The following is a 17,834-nucleotide window of genomic DNA, read 5'->3' as shown; positions in this document are numbered from 1 at the left end:
GTTTCGATAAGATCTCCTCTCATCCTTCATCCTGATGCTGGTTTAAACTGAAGGTAGACACAAAAAGCTGGAGTAATTCAACGGGTCAGACAGCATCTCTGGAGAAAAGGAATAGTTGACCTTTCGGGTCTCAATCCGGAATGTCACCTATTCCTTTTCTCCAGAGATGCTGTCTGACCCGCTGAGTTACTCCAGCTTTTTGCATCTGTCTTCCGACAGAAATATACAATGTTATGTGGTGCAGAGAAAGAGTAGAGAGTAGGAATCTTTTTCCCAGCCTATGGGGCTTAACGTTAAGGTAAGGAGAAGTTTCAAGGAGATGTGGGGCACTTTTTGTTACACAGAGTGGTGGGTGTCTGGAACGAGCTGCTGATGGAGGCAGATGCGATGGCGGTGTTTAAGAGGTTGTTAGATAGGCACAGGAATATGCAGAGAATGGAGGGGTATGGATCATGTGCAGACAAAGGAGATTAGTGTAAACTGGCATTGTATTCGGCACCAACATTGTGGGCTGAAGGCCCTGTTTCTGTGCCGTGCATTTTATGTTCTATGTAACTCATAATCTTTTGTTCTGCATACACTATAAATAGGTTTAATGTTTTCTTGTGTTTTAACCATTGACAAAAACAACCAGCTCCAGGACCTGCAACGGAAATAGGATTTTATTTTACTTTTCACAAATACACTCGATGCTGGCAATAGCTGGCTTATTGCCAGCATCGAGTGTATTTCAGGTACTCTGCTTTAAGAACACCAAACATGAATTTCCCTATACTGAAGTAAAATATTGATTCATCCCATTTGTTTCCCTCCTCGGATGCTGCCTGACCTGCTGAGTTTCTCTGGCACTTTGTGCTGCAAGAATCACTACTGACTTCCATTTAATTTTGTATCGGAAAATAACTGCAGATGCTGGTACCACAAAATCGAAGGTATCACAAAATGCTGAGGTAACTCAGCGGGTCAGGCCACAAAATGCTGGGGTAACTCAGCGGGTCAGGCCACAAAATGCTGGGGTAACTCAGCGGGTCTGGCCACCAAATGCTGGAGTAACTATCAGCGGGTCAAATCTGAAGAAGGGTCTCGACTCGAAACGTCACCCATTCCTTCTCTCCTGAGATGCTGCCTGACCCGCTGAGTTACTCCAGCATTTTGTGATACCTTCCATTTAATTTTGTGTTGTAGAAAAGGAAACATCCCACCAGTGTGGATTTATTGAGTCAATAAATAACCAATTTCCCCAAATACACCCAAATACACCATAAAATTGAAGATAGAAAACTCGAGATGAACCAACTTTGACAAATTCTAATTGAGCAGTTGATATTTTTTGAAGTTTAATATGATCACAAGGGGGTGCTATTGAGTGAGATTGGTCTTATTTTCCTTAAAATATGGTAAGAATACATGTAATTTTTCTCGATTCAATGCAAATATTAATTGGAAGTGTACAGCATCTGTTGTCACAGATGGAATGTTTAGCTACTTGCATTCTGGAAATATTTGGATATGATGTGAAACATAAAATGCATGATAATGATACCATCTGCATTTATTACGCTCTTTTGTTGATGGTGAAGCACAGCTTTGAGGAACTTGCAGTAAATCAACAAAGATGGAGCTACCAAAGGTAGAACTAGATTCTGCATTGTTACTGGGTGTAAAATCTGGATAGTACCTGAAAAAGGAATTGAGTGTTGGGAAATAAAGAAAAATGAAAATACTTAAAATAGTCGGTATTTCAGGCAACATCTATGGAGAAAGAAACAAGAATTAATGTTTCAACATTTCATGAGAGCCGAGATGAGTTGAAAATCTGAAGAAGGGTCTCGACCTGAAACGTCACCCATTCCTTCTCTCCCGAGATGCTGCCTAACCTGCTGAGTTACTCCAGCATTTTGTGAAAATCAAAGATGTTTTACGTTGCAGAGACTGACGAGAGAACTAAGGAAATGCCTCTGTTGAGCCACAGTCCAAGTGAGACTGAATGTTTAGTTTAGTTTAGAGATAAAGAGCAGGAACACCGAGTCCACCAGCAATCCCCGGACACCAGCACTATCCCACATACTAAGGAACAATTTACAATGTTCACTAAAGCTGGTTAACCCACAAACCTATACATCTTTGCAATGGGGAAAGAAACCGGAGCACCCAGAGAAACCCACGCAGTCACAGGAAGAACGTACAAACTCCGTACAGACGGCAATCGGAGTCAGAATCGAACCTGGGTCTCTGGTGCTGTAAGGCAGCAACTCTACCGCTGTGCCTCCATGGTGTGGCACAGAGGCTGGGCAGTGATGGCTAAGAGAGAGTGATAATGAGGCATCAAAATAAGATAGGCACAAAATGCTGGAGTAACTCAGCGGGGACAGGCAGCAACTCTGGAGAGAAGGAATGGGTGACGTTTCGGGTCGAGACCAAGAAAGGTCTCGACCCGAAACATCACCCACTCCTTCTCTCCAGAGATGCTGCCTGTCCCGCTGAGTTACTCCAGCATTTTGTGTCCATCTTTGGTATAAACCAGCTTCTGCAGTTCCTTCATACATATAGTGTACAAATAATTGAACGAGCAAAAATGAATGTGCAGGAGGAACTCAGCGGGTCAGGCAGCATCTGTGGAGGGAACAGACAGGCAACGTTTTGAGTCTGTCTCCTTCCTCAGACTCTGAAGGGTCAAGACCCGAAACGTTCGTCTATTCCTTCCACAGATATCTTTTAGATAGGCACATGAAAGTGCATGGAATAGAGGAATGTGAACGAGGTACAGGATGATGAGACCAGTTTAACCAGGCAACATGGTTAGCACAAACAATGTGGGCCGAAGGGCCCTTTCCTGTTCTACAGTTCTATGTTCGAGATCAGCCATGATTGAATGGCGGAATAGACTTCATGGGCCGGATTGCCTAATTCTACTCCTCTCACTTATGAAATGACTTTATGTCGAATGACCCACTGTGTTCCTCTAGCACGTAGTGTTTTGCTCAAGGTTTCAGCAACGGCAGTTTTCAGGTGTTACCAATTAAGTGAACTTGCAGCTTCTAGAGCTGGCAAGCAGGTAGCAACATTGGCTCCAGGATTTGTATTTGGGACCAGAGCTGAACATTTTTTATTGGAAAATCCCCCAGCAGGTGTTGTGCCAACGCAGAGCTGAGAGCACAGCATGGCGCACAGCGCACAGCGGGAACACATGGGGGCCATGCAAACGCAAATTGAACGCTGATGATGAGATGATGTTTTCCACGATTAATCATTTTGATTTGGGATGTTTATTTTATGTTGTGTTTGCTTTTGCTTTTGCATCCTCACTGATGGAAAGGAAGCGCTGGGACTGTTAGTGAAGGGGCATTGGGTTTGTGTATCTCGGTGGTGTCGTCGGCTGGTTTATGGACGGCCTGGCCACTGTGGGACAGGCGAAATTGCGTCCTTCAGTCTGAAGAAGGGTCTCGACCCAAGGGCCGATCGCCACCTCACCAGGACTTCTGCAGATCAGTCTGAAGAAGGGTCTCGACCCGAAACGTCACCCATTCCTTCTCTCCAGAGATGCTGTCTGACCTGCTGAGTTACTCCAGCATTTTGTGAATAAATACCTTCGATTTGTACCAGCATCTGCAGTTATTTTCTTATAGGACTTCTGCAGATGATCGGCGGTTCGAATTGCCCCCTGCGGCCGGGTTTCTGGAACTCCGGCTGGGCCCGAGCCAGCGGATCTGTTCCCATGGCCGACCTCCGAGGCCAACCTTGCGGACTGGTATCTCAGCCCCCCCCGGTGGAGTCGGCAGACTGTTCTGGTACCGTTGGACTCCTCTTGGAGACTGGTGTCGGACGGTGGGGGCAAGCTGATCCTCATCAAGACTTCGAAGGACAACTCGGTAACTGGTGCCTGGGCGGCTCGTGCAAGAACAGCAAGTTTTGCTGTAAAATAAATTTACATTTAATATTTGTTTTATTTAACTTTCTCGCAGTCAATGATAGACAATAGACAATAGACAATAGGTGCAGGAGTAGGCCATTCAGCCCTTCGAGCCAGCACCGCTATTCAATTGGAGACACGGGAGGGGTATAATTAGTGGGTCGGGGGTGTATTGTTGGATCATTTTTACGTGACCTCTGTGACAGTACAGTATGTTTTTCTGGTCTGCTTGTGGCTGTGTCAATGTGAACAAGTAGAATGTAGAACATAGAGATAGAAAAGTGCAGCACAGAAATAGGTCCTTCAGCCCACAATGTCTATGCCGAACACAATGCCAAGATAAACTAATCTCATGTGCCTGCAGGCGATCCATATTCCTCCATTCCCTGCATGTCCATGTGCCGGTCTAATGGACTCTTAAATGTCACTGGAGTGCATTCCTGGTACCCACCACATCTCCTTTAAACTTTGCTCCTCTCACCTTAAACCTCTAGCCTTTGACATTTTCACCCTAGGGGAAAAAGGTTCTGGCTGTCTACCCTATCTACACCTTTCATAATGTTATATAGTTCTTTCAGATCCCCTACCAAAGAAAAAGTCCACGTTTGTCCAACCTCTCCTTCAGCTCATCCCCCCCTGATCCAGGCAGATGAGATGACTTCTTGATGAAAAACTGCTCGCAAAGATCGAATAGCATTATATTGAAATAAAGTGAATGAGGAAAGAATGCGTATGTCAAGACAGCCATTGGCTTTCATTACATTGGTGGCACAACGGTAGAGCTATTGTCTTACAGCGCCATTGACCCTGGTTCGATCCTGATTACAGGTGCTGTCTGTACGGAGTTTGTCCATTCTCCCCGTGACCTGCGTGGGTTTTCTCAGAGATTTCTGGTTTCCTCCCACACTCCAAAGGCGCATAGGTTTGTAGGTTAATTGGCTTGGTATAAAAAAAATGTTTTTAATTGCCCCTAGTATTAGGATAGTGTAAGTGTGCGGGGATAGCTGGTTGGTGTGGACTTGGTGGGCTGAAGGGTTTGTTTCTGTGCTGTATCTCCAAACTAATCTAAACATAATAACTGTACTGTTTGTGCTCTTGGAATTCACTTAGCATGCAGATAACAGAAAGAGGAGTCAACTTTTTAATTGTTTCCGACAATTACAATGTAATGGCATGTTCCAGCATTTAATTCTTTGAGCAGTCATCCCGATTAGCTTGCTCGTATCGTCTAACATCACTTGACGAAATCCACATAGTTTGAAGGACCATTTCATTACCTGAAGACATATTTCGGCTTGGCAGCAGTCCTGGCTGCTTGGTTAAGCATCCCTGTCCTTAATTGTATTTTTATACATGAAACACTCGGAACATTGCGTAGATTGTGCTCCGACTGTTAACAAGTCAATTTGGACATTTTATAAGTTTGTCTAAGGTTCATTGCTAAATCTACAACAAATTGCTGCAGTTAGAATGTTACCGCTGGTAGAATTGGACCAGGGGCCTCCAAACTTTTCAGTGTGAGGGCCACATTATATATTTGGCACATTTTTGCAGGCCGTAGGAAAAAATAAAGAAGTGTGCGTTTTATAAATTGAATGAACTCAAAGTTTAGACTAGGTTACGTTAGATTAGATTAGGAAAGGTTAAACTAGGTTAGGTTAGATTAGGTTGGTTTATATTAGGTTTATATGGCAACAAATAAATAATGTTCAATTTTTAAAAAGAGCTTGAAATATTGGAAAATACAGAAAACATGCAGTGACCATCACTGGGGGAGAGAGATAGAGTGGGTGGGGGGAGGGGGGAGAGAGAGGTGGGGGGGGGGAGAGAGAGGTGGGGGGGGGAGAGAGAGGTGGGGGGGGGGAGAGAAAGGTGGGGGGGGAGAGAGAGGTGGGGGGGAGAGAGAGGTGGGGGGGAGAGAGAGGTGGGGGGGAGAGAGAGGTGGGGAGAGAGAGTGGGGGTGGAGAGAGAGTGAGTGGGGGGAGAGAGCGTGAGTGGGGGAGAGAGAGAGGGGGAGAGAGAGTGGGGGGGGCGAGAGAGAGTGAGGAGGAGAGAGAGTGGGGGGGAGGGAGAGGTGGGGAGAGAAAGTGGGGGTGGAGAGAGAGTGAGTGGGGGGAGAGAGCGTGAGTGGGGGAGAGAGAGAGGGGGGGGAGAGAGAGTGGGGGGGCGAGAGAGAGTGAGGGGGAGAGAGAGTGAGGGGGCGAGAGAGTGGGGGGAGGGGAGAGAGTGGGGGGAGGGGAGAGAGAGTGGGGGGGTGGGGGGAGAGAGATCTCTTGCCTTGTCCCGGCTCTGGGTCGGTGGCAATCCACTCTCCGGTGAAGCTTCGTCGGCATCTTCTGCCTCCAGTCCCCGCCACCTAAGAGCTTGCCGTGGGCTGGATAAAATCTTGTGGCGGGCCGGATGTGAGAGTCCTTCAGCTTGGTCCACTACCGAGGTTCCTGGAAAGAAAGAAGTATATATTCCATTAGCTCTGAAGGAACTGTACCTCTCTTGGAAAGAGTTATCAATTTCTTCCTGGATCCGTTCTGCATACAATCCAATAGCTTCATCATGACATGCAGAAGAGATTCGGCAGGATGTTACCTGGGCTTGTGGGCTTGAGTTAATGGGAGAAGTTACACAGGTTTGGACTTTATTCTTTGGAGTTTAGGAGGCTGAGAGATGTTCGTAATCAGGTGTACAAGATCATGAGAGACATGGATGAAGTGAATGCTCACAGTCTTCTTTCCCTAAGGTAGAGGATGCTAAAGCTAGAGGACAAAGGTTCAGGGTGAATGGGGAGATATTTTTCTGGACAACTTTTTCACGCGGAGGGTAGTCCATTTCTGGAATGAGCCGCCAACGGAAGTTCTCGAAGTAGAGACAGTTCCAACTTTTGGTGCCTTTAGACGGATATGTTTAGAGGGCTATGGGCCAAATGCAGGCAAATAGGAAGAGCTTGGTGTGGCAACTTTGGTGACATGGACAAGGTGGGCTGATGGGTCTGTTTCCTTGTTGTATGACTGACTGTGAAGCATGAATTCCATGGAGACACTTTCTGAAGTGGTGGGGTCAGGTGGTGCAATGTTAGCGATTCAACCACCAGTTCCAGGGTTTGCCTGATTACTTTTATCAAAATTCTGGGAAAAGTGGGGCTGTCTCTAGATTTTGTATCCATTGCAGAAGACCCCCTTAGAACATCACAGCCACAGAATTAGAACCAAAGACGTGACATTCTTGCCCAGTAATTTTGTAATATGTCACCAAGTTTTGCTCTCCTAATCTGAGGAAAGACATTCTAGCCTTAGAGGGAGTACAGAGAAGGTTCACCAGATTGATCCCTGGGATGGCAGGACTTTCATATGAAGAAAGACTGGATAGACTAGGCTTATACTCGCAGGAATTTAGAAGACTGAGGGGGGGTCTTAGTGGATCCCCGCGGGCCATAGTTTGGAGACCGCTGAATTAGAACATAAGACATAGGAGCAGAATTAGGCCATCGAGTCTGCTCCACCATTCGATCTTGGCTGATCTAGTTTCCCCTCTCAACCCCATTTTTCTGCCTTCTCCCCGTAACCTTACTATTTAAGACCCTATCAATCTCTGCTTTAAGAACACCTAATGAAGTGGCCTCCACTGCCGTCTGTGGCAATGAGGTCCACGGATTCACCACCCTCTTGCTAAAGAAATTCCTCCTCAACTTCGTTCCAAAAGCATGTCCTTTTATTCTGAAGCTGTACCCTCTGGTCCTTGGCTTCCATTGGTGGAAACAATCTCTCCACGTCCAACCTATCTAGGTCTATCATTATTTGGTGGGTTTCAATGAAATTTCCCCTCATCCTTCTTAACTCCTACAGACCCACACTGCCCTGGCCACGCTACTCCTGCCATCGGGAAGAAGGTATAGGAGCCTGAAAACTGTAATGTCCAGGTTCATAGCAGCTTCTTCCCTACAACCATCAGGCGGTTAAACAATGCATCCTTCAAATAGGCTCCGAGCTATATAGACTTGGTGGGATTATTTTTTGCTTTGCTCTATTATGGCTCTATCGTCGTTTATTTATTTGTCTATGCAGAACTTTTTGTTTGTTGTACAGTACGAGTTTTACAGAGTATGTGTTCACATCTGTGTTGTGCTGCTGCAAGTAAGAGTTTCATGGTCGCATGTTTCAAAACGGAACAATAAAACATTCTTGACTTGACACTTGGGTTGTGTCCCGGCCGCAGAGCCATCAAACGCTCCTCGTATGTTTATGAATCGAGTCTGCTGTGCCAGGAGAATTCTACATGTAGTAGCTGTTGCCAAATAGTTGACAAACTTGGAACGTTTTCCTGTGTGGCAATGACCTGTGAGTTTTGAGCCTTGAATCTAAGTTTTATCACTGCCTTGTCAGTGGTAATCAATTAAAATAAGTAGGTTGCTTCAAGCACCATGTATAAGGATCCTCAATGTCAGTCATATCTGGTGTCCATTACGGATTTCCATAATATCTTTGCATGTTTTTTGACTTCCTATGGTCTGACAGCTTAGGTATATTGTGGCGCACCACAAATTGGTTGCTATGCCTCTGGAATATCAGAGGTGCCTTTTTAATTGTGCAGGCAATGCTCCCTTTTACCTCAGGCTGGAAAGTTGGTTCCTTGATAATTTCCTGATGTTAGGCACTGGGAACAAACATTTCAACTCTTACGTGATTATCTCAAACTCAATCTCCTGATGAGAACTCATTACGTTGAAGAGTTGCTAACCGTATTAGAATTGGCATTTGGTGCCAATTCCAGATTGTCTTCGTTAATTGGAAATGACATCTTGAATTGAGAAGGTTTCGAGAGAGACCAGATTGAAGAGACCGTGCTTTGCATTGACAGTGCAGCAGAACATGTATTCATGAACCGCTCCCATCTCAGGTTACTAAATGGATTGTGTCACCTAGGGGCTCATCAGAGTCCTTCAGCTTGGTCCACTACCGAGGTTCCTGGGAAAAAATAAGTATATATTCCATTAGCTCTGAAGGAACTGTACCTCTTTGGAAAGAGTTATCAATTTCTTCCTGGATCAGTTCTGCATACAATCCAATAGCTTCATCATGACATGCAGAAGAGATTCGGCAGGATGTTACCTGGGCTTGTGGGCTTGAGTTAAAGGGAGAAGTTACATAGGTTGGGACTTTATTCTTTGGAGTTTAGGAGGCTGAGAGATGTTCGTAATCAGGTGTACAAGATCATGAGAGACATGGATGAAGTGAATGCTCACAGTCTTCTTTCCCTAAGGTAGAGGATGCTAAAGCTAGAGGACAAAGGTTCAGGGTGAATGGGGAGATATTTTTCTGGACAACTTTTTCACGCGGAGGGTAGTCCATTTCTGGAATGAGCCGCCAACGGAAGTTCTCGAAGTGGAGACAATTCCAACTTTTGGTGCCTTTAGACAGATATGTTTAGAAGGCTATGGGCCAAATGCAGGCAAATAGGAAGAACTTGGTGTGACAACTTGGGTGACATGGACAAGGTGGGCTGATGGGTCTGTTTCCTTGTTGTATGACTGACTGTGAAGCATGAATCCCATGGAGACACTTTCTGGAGTGGTGGGGTCAGGTGGTGCAATGTTAGCGATTCAACCACCAGTTCCAGGGTCTTGCCTGATTACTTTTATCAAGATTAAATTCTGGGAAAAGTGGGGCTGTCTCTAGATTTTGTATCCATTGCAGAAGACCTCCTTAGAACATCGCAGCCCACAGAATTAGAACCAAAGACGTGACATTCTTGCCCAGTAATTTTCTAATATGTCACCAAGACTTCATGAGGAAATTTTGAGTACATAGCGCTTGTATGTGTTAGCTCACCACATTAAGCTGTGTTTTCTTTTCCAGCAGTTTGATTGTACAACGGAGAACGAGTAAGCTGCCATAGGCCATCACTCGAACGGTAGCCAGGAAACCTTTGTCTTTGATCAACGGGTGCCAAGATGCCGGTGGCGTCAGCTCATTCAGACAATTCAGGTGCGTTGTGCAAGGTCTTGTTTGCCACCGGAGTTCATTTGCAGAGTTTTTTGTGCATCTGTTTTATTTTTGAAAACAGTTCATTGTTGGTCTGCTTTTTTGTTTGGGAGCGTAAATGCAATTATCCCGATGTTTGAGAAGTATTTGGATGCCGCAGCAAAGAAATGTATGGTCTGACTGTTCGAAAAAAGGATTTATCTCGATATGTACTTAATGACGCTGGGACACTGTGTGTTTAAGGACCTTAAGGGCTGCATGACTCTATAATGCTATAACTGCAGCTAGTTTTCTCACTTGCTGCCTCTTTGCCTGGGGTTTGCTGCTGTGAAATGATTTGGGGCATTTTATTATAAAATAAGTATCAATTTTTTTAAATAATGTGCACAATAAATATGTTGTTATTGTGCACACTATTTAAAAAAATTGATACTTATTTTATAATTATCACACAGTTGCTACTTTTTAATTGCTTTTCTGTGAAATGGTTTGATCTTTGAAGAGAAATGCCAAATTTAAACCATTTTTTAATCAATACTTCACAAATGTCACCATGATCTCTTAATTTGGCAGTGTTATATTTTAACTATAAGGACTAAATTAACGTAAATTAGACTTTTTAACTTGAAAGTTTATTCCGGCGTTGCTGGTTCTTGTTTAGTTCATGCATTTAGTTTAGAAATAGAGCACGGAAACAGGCCCCTCAACCCACTGTCCAAGCCAACCATCGATCACCCATTCACATTAGTTCTATGTTATCCCATTTTCTCATCCACTCCCTGCACACGGGGGCCAATGTACAGAAGCCAATTAACTTACAAACCCGCACGCACGTCTTTGGGATGTGGGAGGAAAACGGAGCAAGGGATGAAACCCACGGACACGTGTAAACTCCACACAGACAGCACTCCGAGGTCAGGATCGAACCCGGGTCACTGGCGCTGTGAGACAGCAGCTCCACTAGCTGTGCCACTGTACCGCCCTGTCACTTAATGTGATTTGAGATGTGTATTAGATTCCACAGGCAGGTTGTTTCATTTGCTCCCCTGGGCAGCAGGCTTATTACAGGTTATATCCCAGGCAATCTCCCAGCGGAGAATTCCACCAGGCCTGAGCCTGCGTATTCATGGAGCATTGCTGAATGCACCGATCTATTGCTCCACATGGGACCGTGGGAGTGGTTGAACTTTATATCTCCTTGTTCTGGGAAATTACAACAATTCTGAAGCCTGGTTTTATTAGCCTCATTTCATTAGTCAGATTGCTTTATAGTGCAGGCTCTAATGTGCATGCCACGGATAGAGTTGATCTGCGATGGGAAAACCAGCCCCAGAGGTGGAATACTCATCCAGTGTTAAACAGTCAAGATCTCGTTTTCACTTGTCCATTGCTGTTAATTTATTCCTCCTCTTGCTCTTGTCTGAAGAGGCTTATGTTGTTCCAAGGCTTGGTGTTGATACGGACATAGTTACAACTGTTGGAATTTCAGGTATCGTGAAATTTGCTAGTTGCCTTGCTTGGACTTGAATAAATTCATTGAACATGCCGACCATTGCAGTTGGCAATGATGGCGGTCACAGATGCTGAGCTTGGTGTTGTTTGCACAGAGGCCTTTGTGTAACCTTCCACATCAGAGCACAGTGGCGCAGCGGGTAGAGCTGCTGCCTTACAGCACCAGAGACCCAGGTTCGATCCTGACCTCAGGTGCTGTGTGTGCGCAGTATGCACGTCCCCTCTCTGACCATGTTGGTTTCCTCTGGGTGCTCTGGTTTCCTCCCACATCCCAAAGACATGATGGGTTTGCAGGCTATTTGGCATCTGTAAATTGTCCTTGCCCTCTCGGGAGTGGAAGTGAAAGTGGGATAAGAGTACCAATGTGTGAATAGGTGATCGATGGTCAGTGTGAACCCAATGGGCCGAAGGGCCGGTTTCCATGCTGCATCTTTCAATCAATCAATTAATCAATTTTATTCAGAGCAATGGAAAGCTGACAGAGTAACACCAGAGTAAAATTGAGGAGGTGGCAGCTCCTGAGCTTAAGTCATAGAGGTTTTGAAATAATTATTTGGGATCTGCTGGTGAAGATAGTGATTCTCTTCCCACACAGAAATACAAATTGTATATAATTTTGCTGTTCTATGTGCTCTCTTTGAGCTGTAAGAGTCAAATTCAGAGATCAGAGGAGAAATGTGTACTGCTGGGTGTGTAGTCATAGCTAACAAACAAAAAATTACGGTGTCTGTTTTGTACTAGAATTGGGAATTAGTAATACTGTTGGTATATGATTGTCACGTACACTGTGATACAGTGGAAAAAATGTGTTTGCGCGCTATTGAGGCAAATCATATCATGCATAAGTACATCAGGGTAGTGCAAGAGAGAAAATAAATAGCAGAGTGCTGAATATTGGGTCATAGTTACATAGAAAGTGCAGGTAAAAGAAATGTAAGGCCCGCAATGAGATTAAAAACTCATCTTCAGCATATGAGAGGTGCATTCAAGATGATAATAACAGAGGCAAAGAAACTGATCTTGAACCTGGTGGTTAGTATGTGCTTTCAAACTTTTGGATCCTTTGCCCGATAGGAGAAGGGAGAATAGAAAATGGCCAGGGTGTGAGTGGTACTTGATTATATTGCTTGCTTTTCTGAGCAGCCTGGAGTGTAGAAGGAGCAGAAGAAGGGGAGTGAGTGGAGGCTGGTCTGAGTGATCAAGCGGGGCTGTGTTCACAACTCTGCAGTTTTTTGATGGTGCAGAAGGTGATTTGCCTAAATGCTGCCTGGATTAGAGGGCATTGGCTATTAGGGGAGGTTGGACAAATTTGGAAAGTTTTCTCTGGAGTGTCAGAGACTGTGGGGAGACCTGATAGAATTCTATAAAATTATGCAAGGCACAGATAGACAGTCAAAACCTTTTCCCCAGTGTGGAGATGTCACAGGCTGCAGGACATACATTTAAAGCAAGAGGGACAAATTTTAAAGGAGAATTTCAAGCCAGTTTTATTTAAACATTGAGTGGTGGGTTCCTGGATAGCACTGCCAGGGGTGATGGTGGAGGCAGATATGATAGTGGCATTTAAGAGGGTTTTAGATAGGCACATAGATATGCAGATAAAGGAGGCATATGGATCACGTGAAGGGAGATTAGTTTAATTTGGCATCATGTTTGGCACAGACGTTGCGGGCTGAAGGGCCTGTCCCTGTGCTGATCTGTTCTATGTTCTATCTCCGTGCCTGCTTCCTGAACTCTTTCTCTGAAGACACTAGGCACCAAGTATGGCCACTTATGTGTGTACTCGATCAGTGGGAACCTCCATTGCTGGAAGGGTTCCTGCCCTCACCAAATGTGTGGCCAAACTTTGTAATGCAATGTATTTTAAGTCTAACATGCTGTGCTTAAAATAAAATGTATTCAATTTAATTAAATCTCTGTGGAAATTCTGCAGATCTCCCTTTTATAAGATGGCATGAAAATGTATCGCTGGCTGTGCTTTTCAGTTTATGGGAATGTGCTTCAATTTCCAACAGCTCCACTTATGCAAATTGATAATGTAATGTTAATACAAAACAATACAGCGGTCTCCAGTCGTTGAATGAATCCCGTGTTCAGGAGGCTGGTATCAGCAGGCAGGGCATAGACCAGGGCTCGGTCTCTCCAGCACTGCTGAGCTACTTGAGGTGAATTTTAAACGCACTGCTGGTTGAGGACATAGAGAAATTAGTTTGTTGTCTGTAACTATGGAAAATAAAACATGCAAGCAAGAAGCTCAGGTGTGATCATATAAGAGGTGTGTAAAAAGCATGAGTGGAATAGTGGGGATGAATTCACAGAGTTCTTTTCCTAGGGTAGGGGAATCAAGAGTTGAGTTTTGAGTTTAGTTTATTGGCACCAAGGTACAGTGAAAGGATTTTGTTGCGTGCTAACCAGTCAGCGGAAAGAAGACACATGATTACAATCGAGCCATCCACAATGTGCAGATGCCTGAGCCAGAGGACATAGGTTTAAGGTGAGAGGGGAACGACTTAATAGGAACCTGAGAGGCAACATTCTCACTGAGAGGGTAGTGGATATATGGAACAAGCTTCCAGAGGAGTTAGTTGAAGCAGATACAATAACAACATTTAAAAAGGTACTTGGATAGGTACACGATTAGGAAAGGTTTAGAGTGATATGGACCAAATGCGGGCAAATGGGGCCAGCGTAGATGGGGCATCTTGGTAGGCAAGGGCAAGGTGGGCCAAAGGGGCTATTTCTGTGCTGTATGACTCTAACGGATAAGGTACAGCAGCGAATTTCAACCTCAGAACCTAGATTACTTTTATTGCGAAAAGTGTATTAAGAATGGGCGGCACGATGGCGCAGCGGCAGAGTTGCTGCCTTACAACAAATGCAGCACTGGAGACCCGGGATCGATTCCGACTACGGGTGCCGTCTGTACGGAGTTTGTACGTTCTCCCCGTGACCTGCGTGGGTTTTCTCCGAGATCTTCGGTTTCCTCCCACACTCCAAAGACGTACAGGTGTGTAGGTTAATTGGCTTGGTAAATGTAAAGATTTCCCGAGTGGGTATAGGATAGTGTTAATGTGCGGGGATCGCTGGTCGGCGCGGACACGATGGGCCGAAAGGGCCTGTTTCCGCGCTGTATCTCTAAACTAAAAAAAACCATGGCCAATAGAGGGAGTTAGGATGTAGATCGACCATCAATCAACTGGATGATGGAACAACACAGGAAGGACTGAATAGCCTATTAAGGTTCCTGCATTATGTGCAAAAGGGTGGTAGAGTATGGGTCTTTATAAAAGACAGTGGACAATTCATTTTCCATGTACCAGTATAGATTTTCTTTTCTCTTTTATATACCTATATAATTTCCTTCTCCATTCCAGTAATCGAGATGTTGTGATAAATGGTTAATTACTTCATAGAATGTAGTACAGTACTTTGGCCCACCAAGTCGATGCCAAACATGACGCCCAGTTAATTGTTTCACTGTTTTACTTCTGTTAATTCTATTAAAGGAAATAACCTTCAATAAATTTTTGGTTTGCAAGAGTTGAGGTGGGAAATCTTGAAAGTGTTTCCAGATTTCATTGGTACTGTTGAATTAGGTGAAGCATGTTTAGCAAATTAGAAAGCGGCTTTAAGGTTCAAGGTTTCTCACTTAGTTGAAACCAAATTGATTTTCCCATCTTCACAGAATGTTTTATCAAGGATTGACAATAAGCAAATGTTGGTCTGCCAGTGTACACAGAGTTAAAATTGTTTCTCTCAGCGAGTTGTAAGTCTGAAAACAAATTAAGGGTTTGTATTGATTTAGCGGTCTTCTGTTTCATAAATGTGTTTTATATCTTTACTGATGGGAAGAATATTGCAAGTTAACATAAATTTCAGTAAATTGTTTGGAATGGACATTTAAGATGAGATGATCTATATCCTGAGACCAGAGGTTCAATTAATAAAAGAGCAAAAATTGATAGTTTTTGCTGGTGTTTGCTTTATTTTTATCCCATTAAGTGCAAAATGTTTGAATTATTTTCAGTATCCAGATGCAATTTTTCTTTATTTGAATATTTCAGGTTTGAGTTGAAGGCATTGTCCTGATTTGAGTAAGTAATGGAACCCTGAATTGAGCCTCGGCCTACCACAGTCTCAGCCGTATGAATATCGATGTCACTCACTTCAAGTAACCCTTGCCTTCGCCCTCTCGGCATCCCTCCCCCACACTAGTGGTCCTGCTGGTTTCACTGTTCTTATCCCAACGTTATCACTTCCTGCACAGCCGTCACTGGGCCATTGTGGGCTCCACCTTTCCTGAGTCATTGGTGCCGGCTCTGATTTGTTCTGTACCTTAACCATAACTCTAGTTACCCTCTCCACTGACTCTCAGTCTGAAGAAGGGCCTCGGCCTGAAACCTATTCCTTTTCTCCAGAGATGCTGAGTTACTTCAGCATTTTGTGTCTTTCCACGTTTTAGGTTTGTTTTCTGCAGATAGCAGCGCAGGTGTTAAATCGATGCACTGTGCAGACAGGGAGAGTGCTGAAGGTGGCTTTCTAAACCTTTGCCTGCAATGCCTAAACTACCGAAGAATAAAGGCCAATCATTCTCTTAGTTTACATTTTCCCGTATATAAACTCCAATAGATCCATGTAAAATTAATGCAATGCTCAGCCCATAATAAAACCATAACAGATATTTCAATATAGGCAGTGAAAATAAATCTAATATGTGGTACACACTGAATAATGATCAACTATAAATATAGAGCTCACTGAAATGAGCATCCACCGATTTTGTGGGACTAATTGATTAAATCATTCCCATTTCCATGCTGAGAACTGGCCGACTTTAAAGGGGGATTGTCCTCAAATTATTTCTTGTTGGGAAGAAGTGAACTAATAGACTTGTTAACGTGATATAAAGATGATTTCGTACGGAGAACCAATTAAGTTTCACATTAAGACATCACAAGCATAGAGCACAGGATGCTCCTTCGGCCCACGATGTCCATGCCAAACACAATGCCAAGATAAACTCATCTGATCTTCCTGCATGTGATCCATATCTCTCCATTCCTCGTATCCATGTGCCTATCTAACAGCTTTTTAAATGGGACTATCATATCTGTTTCCACCATCACCCCTGGCAGCATTGTTCCAGACACCCACCACTCTCGGTGTAACATAAATATTGTCCCACACACCTCCTTCAAACTCTGCCCCTCTAATCTTAAAACTATGCCCTCCAGTCTTTGACATTTCCACAATGAGAAAAAGAATCCAACTTGACATTTCCACAATGAGAAAAATAATCTATCTATGCCTCTCATATTTTGTGCATTTGGGTCCATAAATTCTTTCCCATCCCTCAATTAGGGGGATACTCAGTTGGTGCTATAATTACAGCGCCAGAGACCCGGGTTTGATCCTGACTAGACTACGGGTGCTGCCTGTACGGAGTTTGTATGTTCTCCCTGTGACCACGTGGGCTTTCTCTGGTTGCTCCGGTTTCCTCCCACACTCCAAAGGTCTGTAGATTAATCGGCCTCAGTGAAAATTGTAAATTGTCCTTAGTGTGTAGGATAGGGCTAGTGTACAGGCATCACTGGTTGGTGCGGACTGGGTGGGACGAAGGGCCTGTTTCAGTGATGTATCCCTAAACTAAACTAAACTAAACTAATGGTGACAGCAATTCAGCATCTCATCCAGGTCATTGGCCTTGCATGTGATCTTGTACATTCTTGGCTGCCATGCCTTCCTATGTGGAGAATATCCTTCATCAAATGAGTTATTGGAATAGATGCACAATGGGATGGGCTGGAGAAAAAGTAATGCCAAAACAAAACAAATTCTCTCAAGAGAAATGGATGAGGTGAATTCTTACAGCCTTTTTCCCAAGGTAAAGGATTCTCAATCGGCTGAGCATAGGCTGAAGGTGAGAAGAGAAACATAGAAACATAGAAAATAAGTGCAGGAGTAGGCTATTCGGCCCTTCGAGCCAGCACTACCATTCAATATGATCATGGCTGATCATCCAAAATCAGTACTCCCTTCCTGCTTTCTCCTCATATCTCTTGATTCCATTACCCCTAAGAGCTATAGCTAGCTAACTCTTGAATAGATCCAGAGAATTGGCCTCCACTGCCTTCTGTGGTAGAGAATTCCACAGATTCACAACTCTCTGGGTGAAAATGTTTTTCCTCAGCTCAGTCCTAAATGGCCTAACCCTTATTCTTAAACTGTGACCCATGGTTCTGGACTCCCCCAACATTGGGAACATTTTTCCTGCATCTAGTCTGTCCAATCCCGTAAGAATTTTGTATGTTTTTGTATAAGATCCCCTCTCATCCCCTCTCTATTCCAGTGAATACAAGCCCAGTCAATCCATTCTTTCATCATATGTCAGTTCCACCATCCCGGGAATGAATCTGCTGAACCTATGCTGCACTCCCTCA

At 44.1% G+C, this 17,834-nt stretch overlaps 1 protein-coding gene across 8 annotated transcripts in view; it reads left to right on the top strand.

The window, feature by feature from the left end:
• Positions 1–17,834, top strand: part of mpp2b (MAGUK p55 scaffold protein 2b) — a 466,432-nt gene that overhangs the window by 186,557 nt on the left and 262,041 nt on the right. For 6 of the 8 annotated variants that reach the window (XM_078424659.1, XM_078424665.1, XM_078424662.1 and 3 more), the window contains exon 2: positions 9,757–9,885. In XM_078424659.1, the coding sequence (XP_078280785.1) occupies positions 9,852–9,885 (34 nt within the window). In that variant the 5' untranslated portion in view covers positions 9,757–9,851. The remainder of the gene's footprint in view (positions 1–9,756; positions 9,886–17,834) is intronic. The other 2 variants (XM_078424664.1, XM_078424660.1) reach the window with 1 other exon arrangement.

This window comes from Rhinoraja longicauda, chromosome 29 (genome assembly GCF_053455715.1).
Source record: "Rhinoraja longicauda isolate Sanriku21f chromosome 29, sRhiLon1.1, whole genome shotgun sequence".
Lineage (NCBI taxonomy): Eukaryota > Metazoa > Chordata > Chondrichthyes > Rajiformes > Arhynchobatidae > Rhinoraja > Rhinoraja longicauda.
This window is presented reverse-complemented; position numbering and strand designations above follow the sequence as displayed.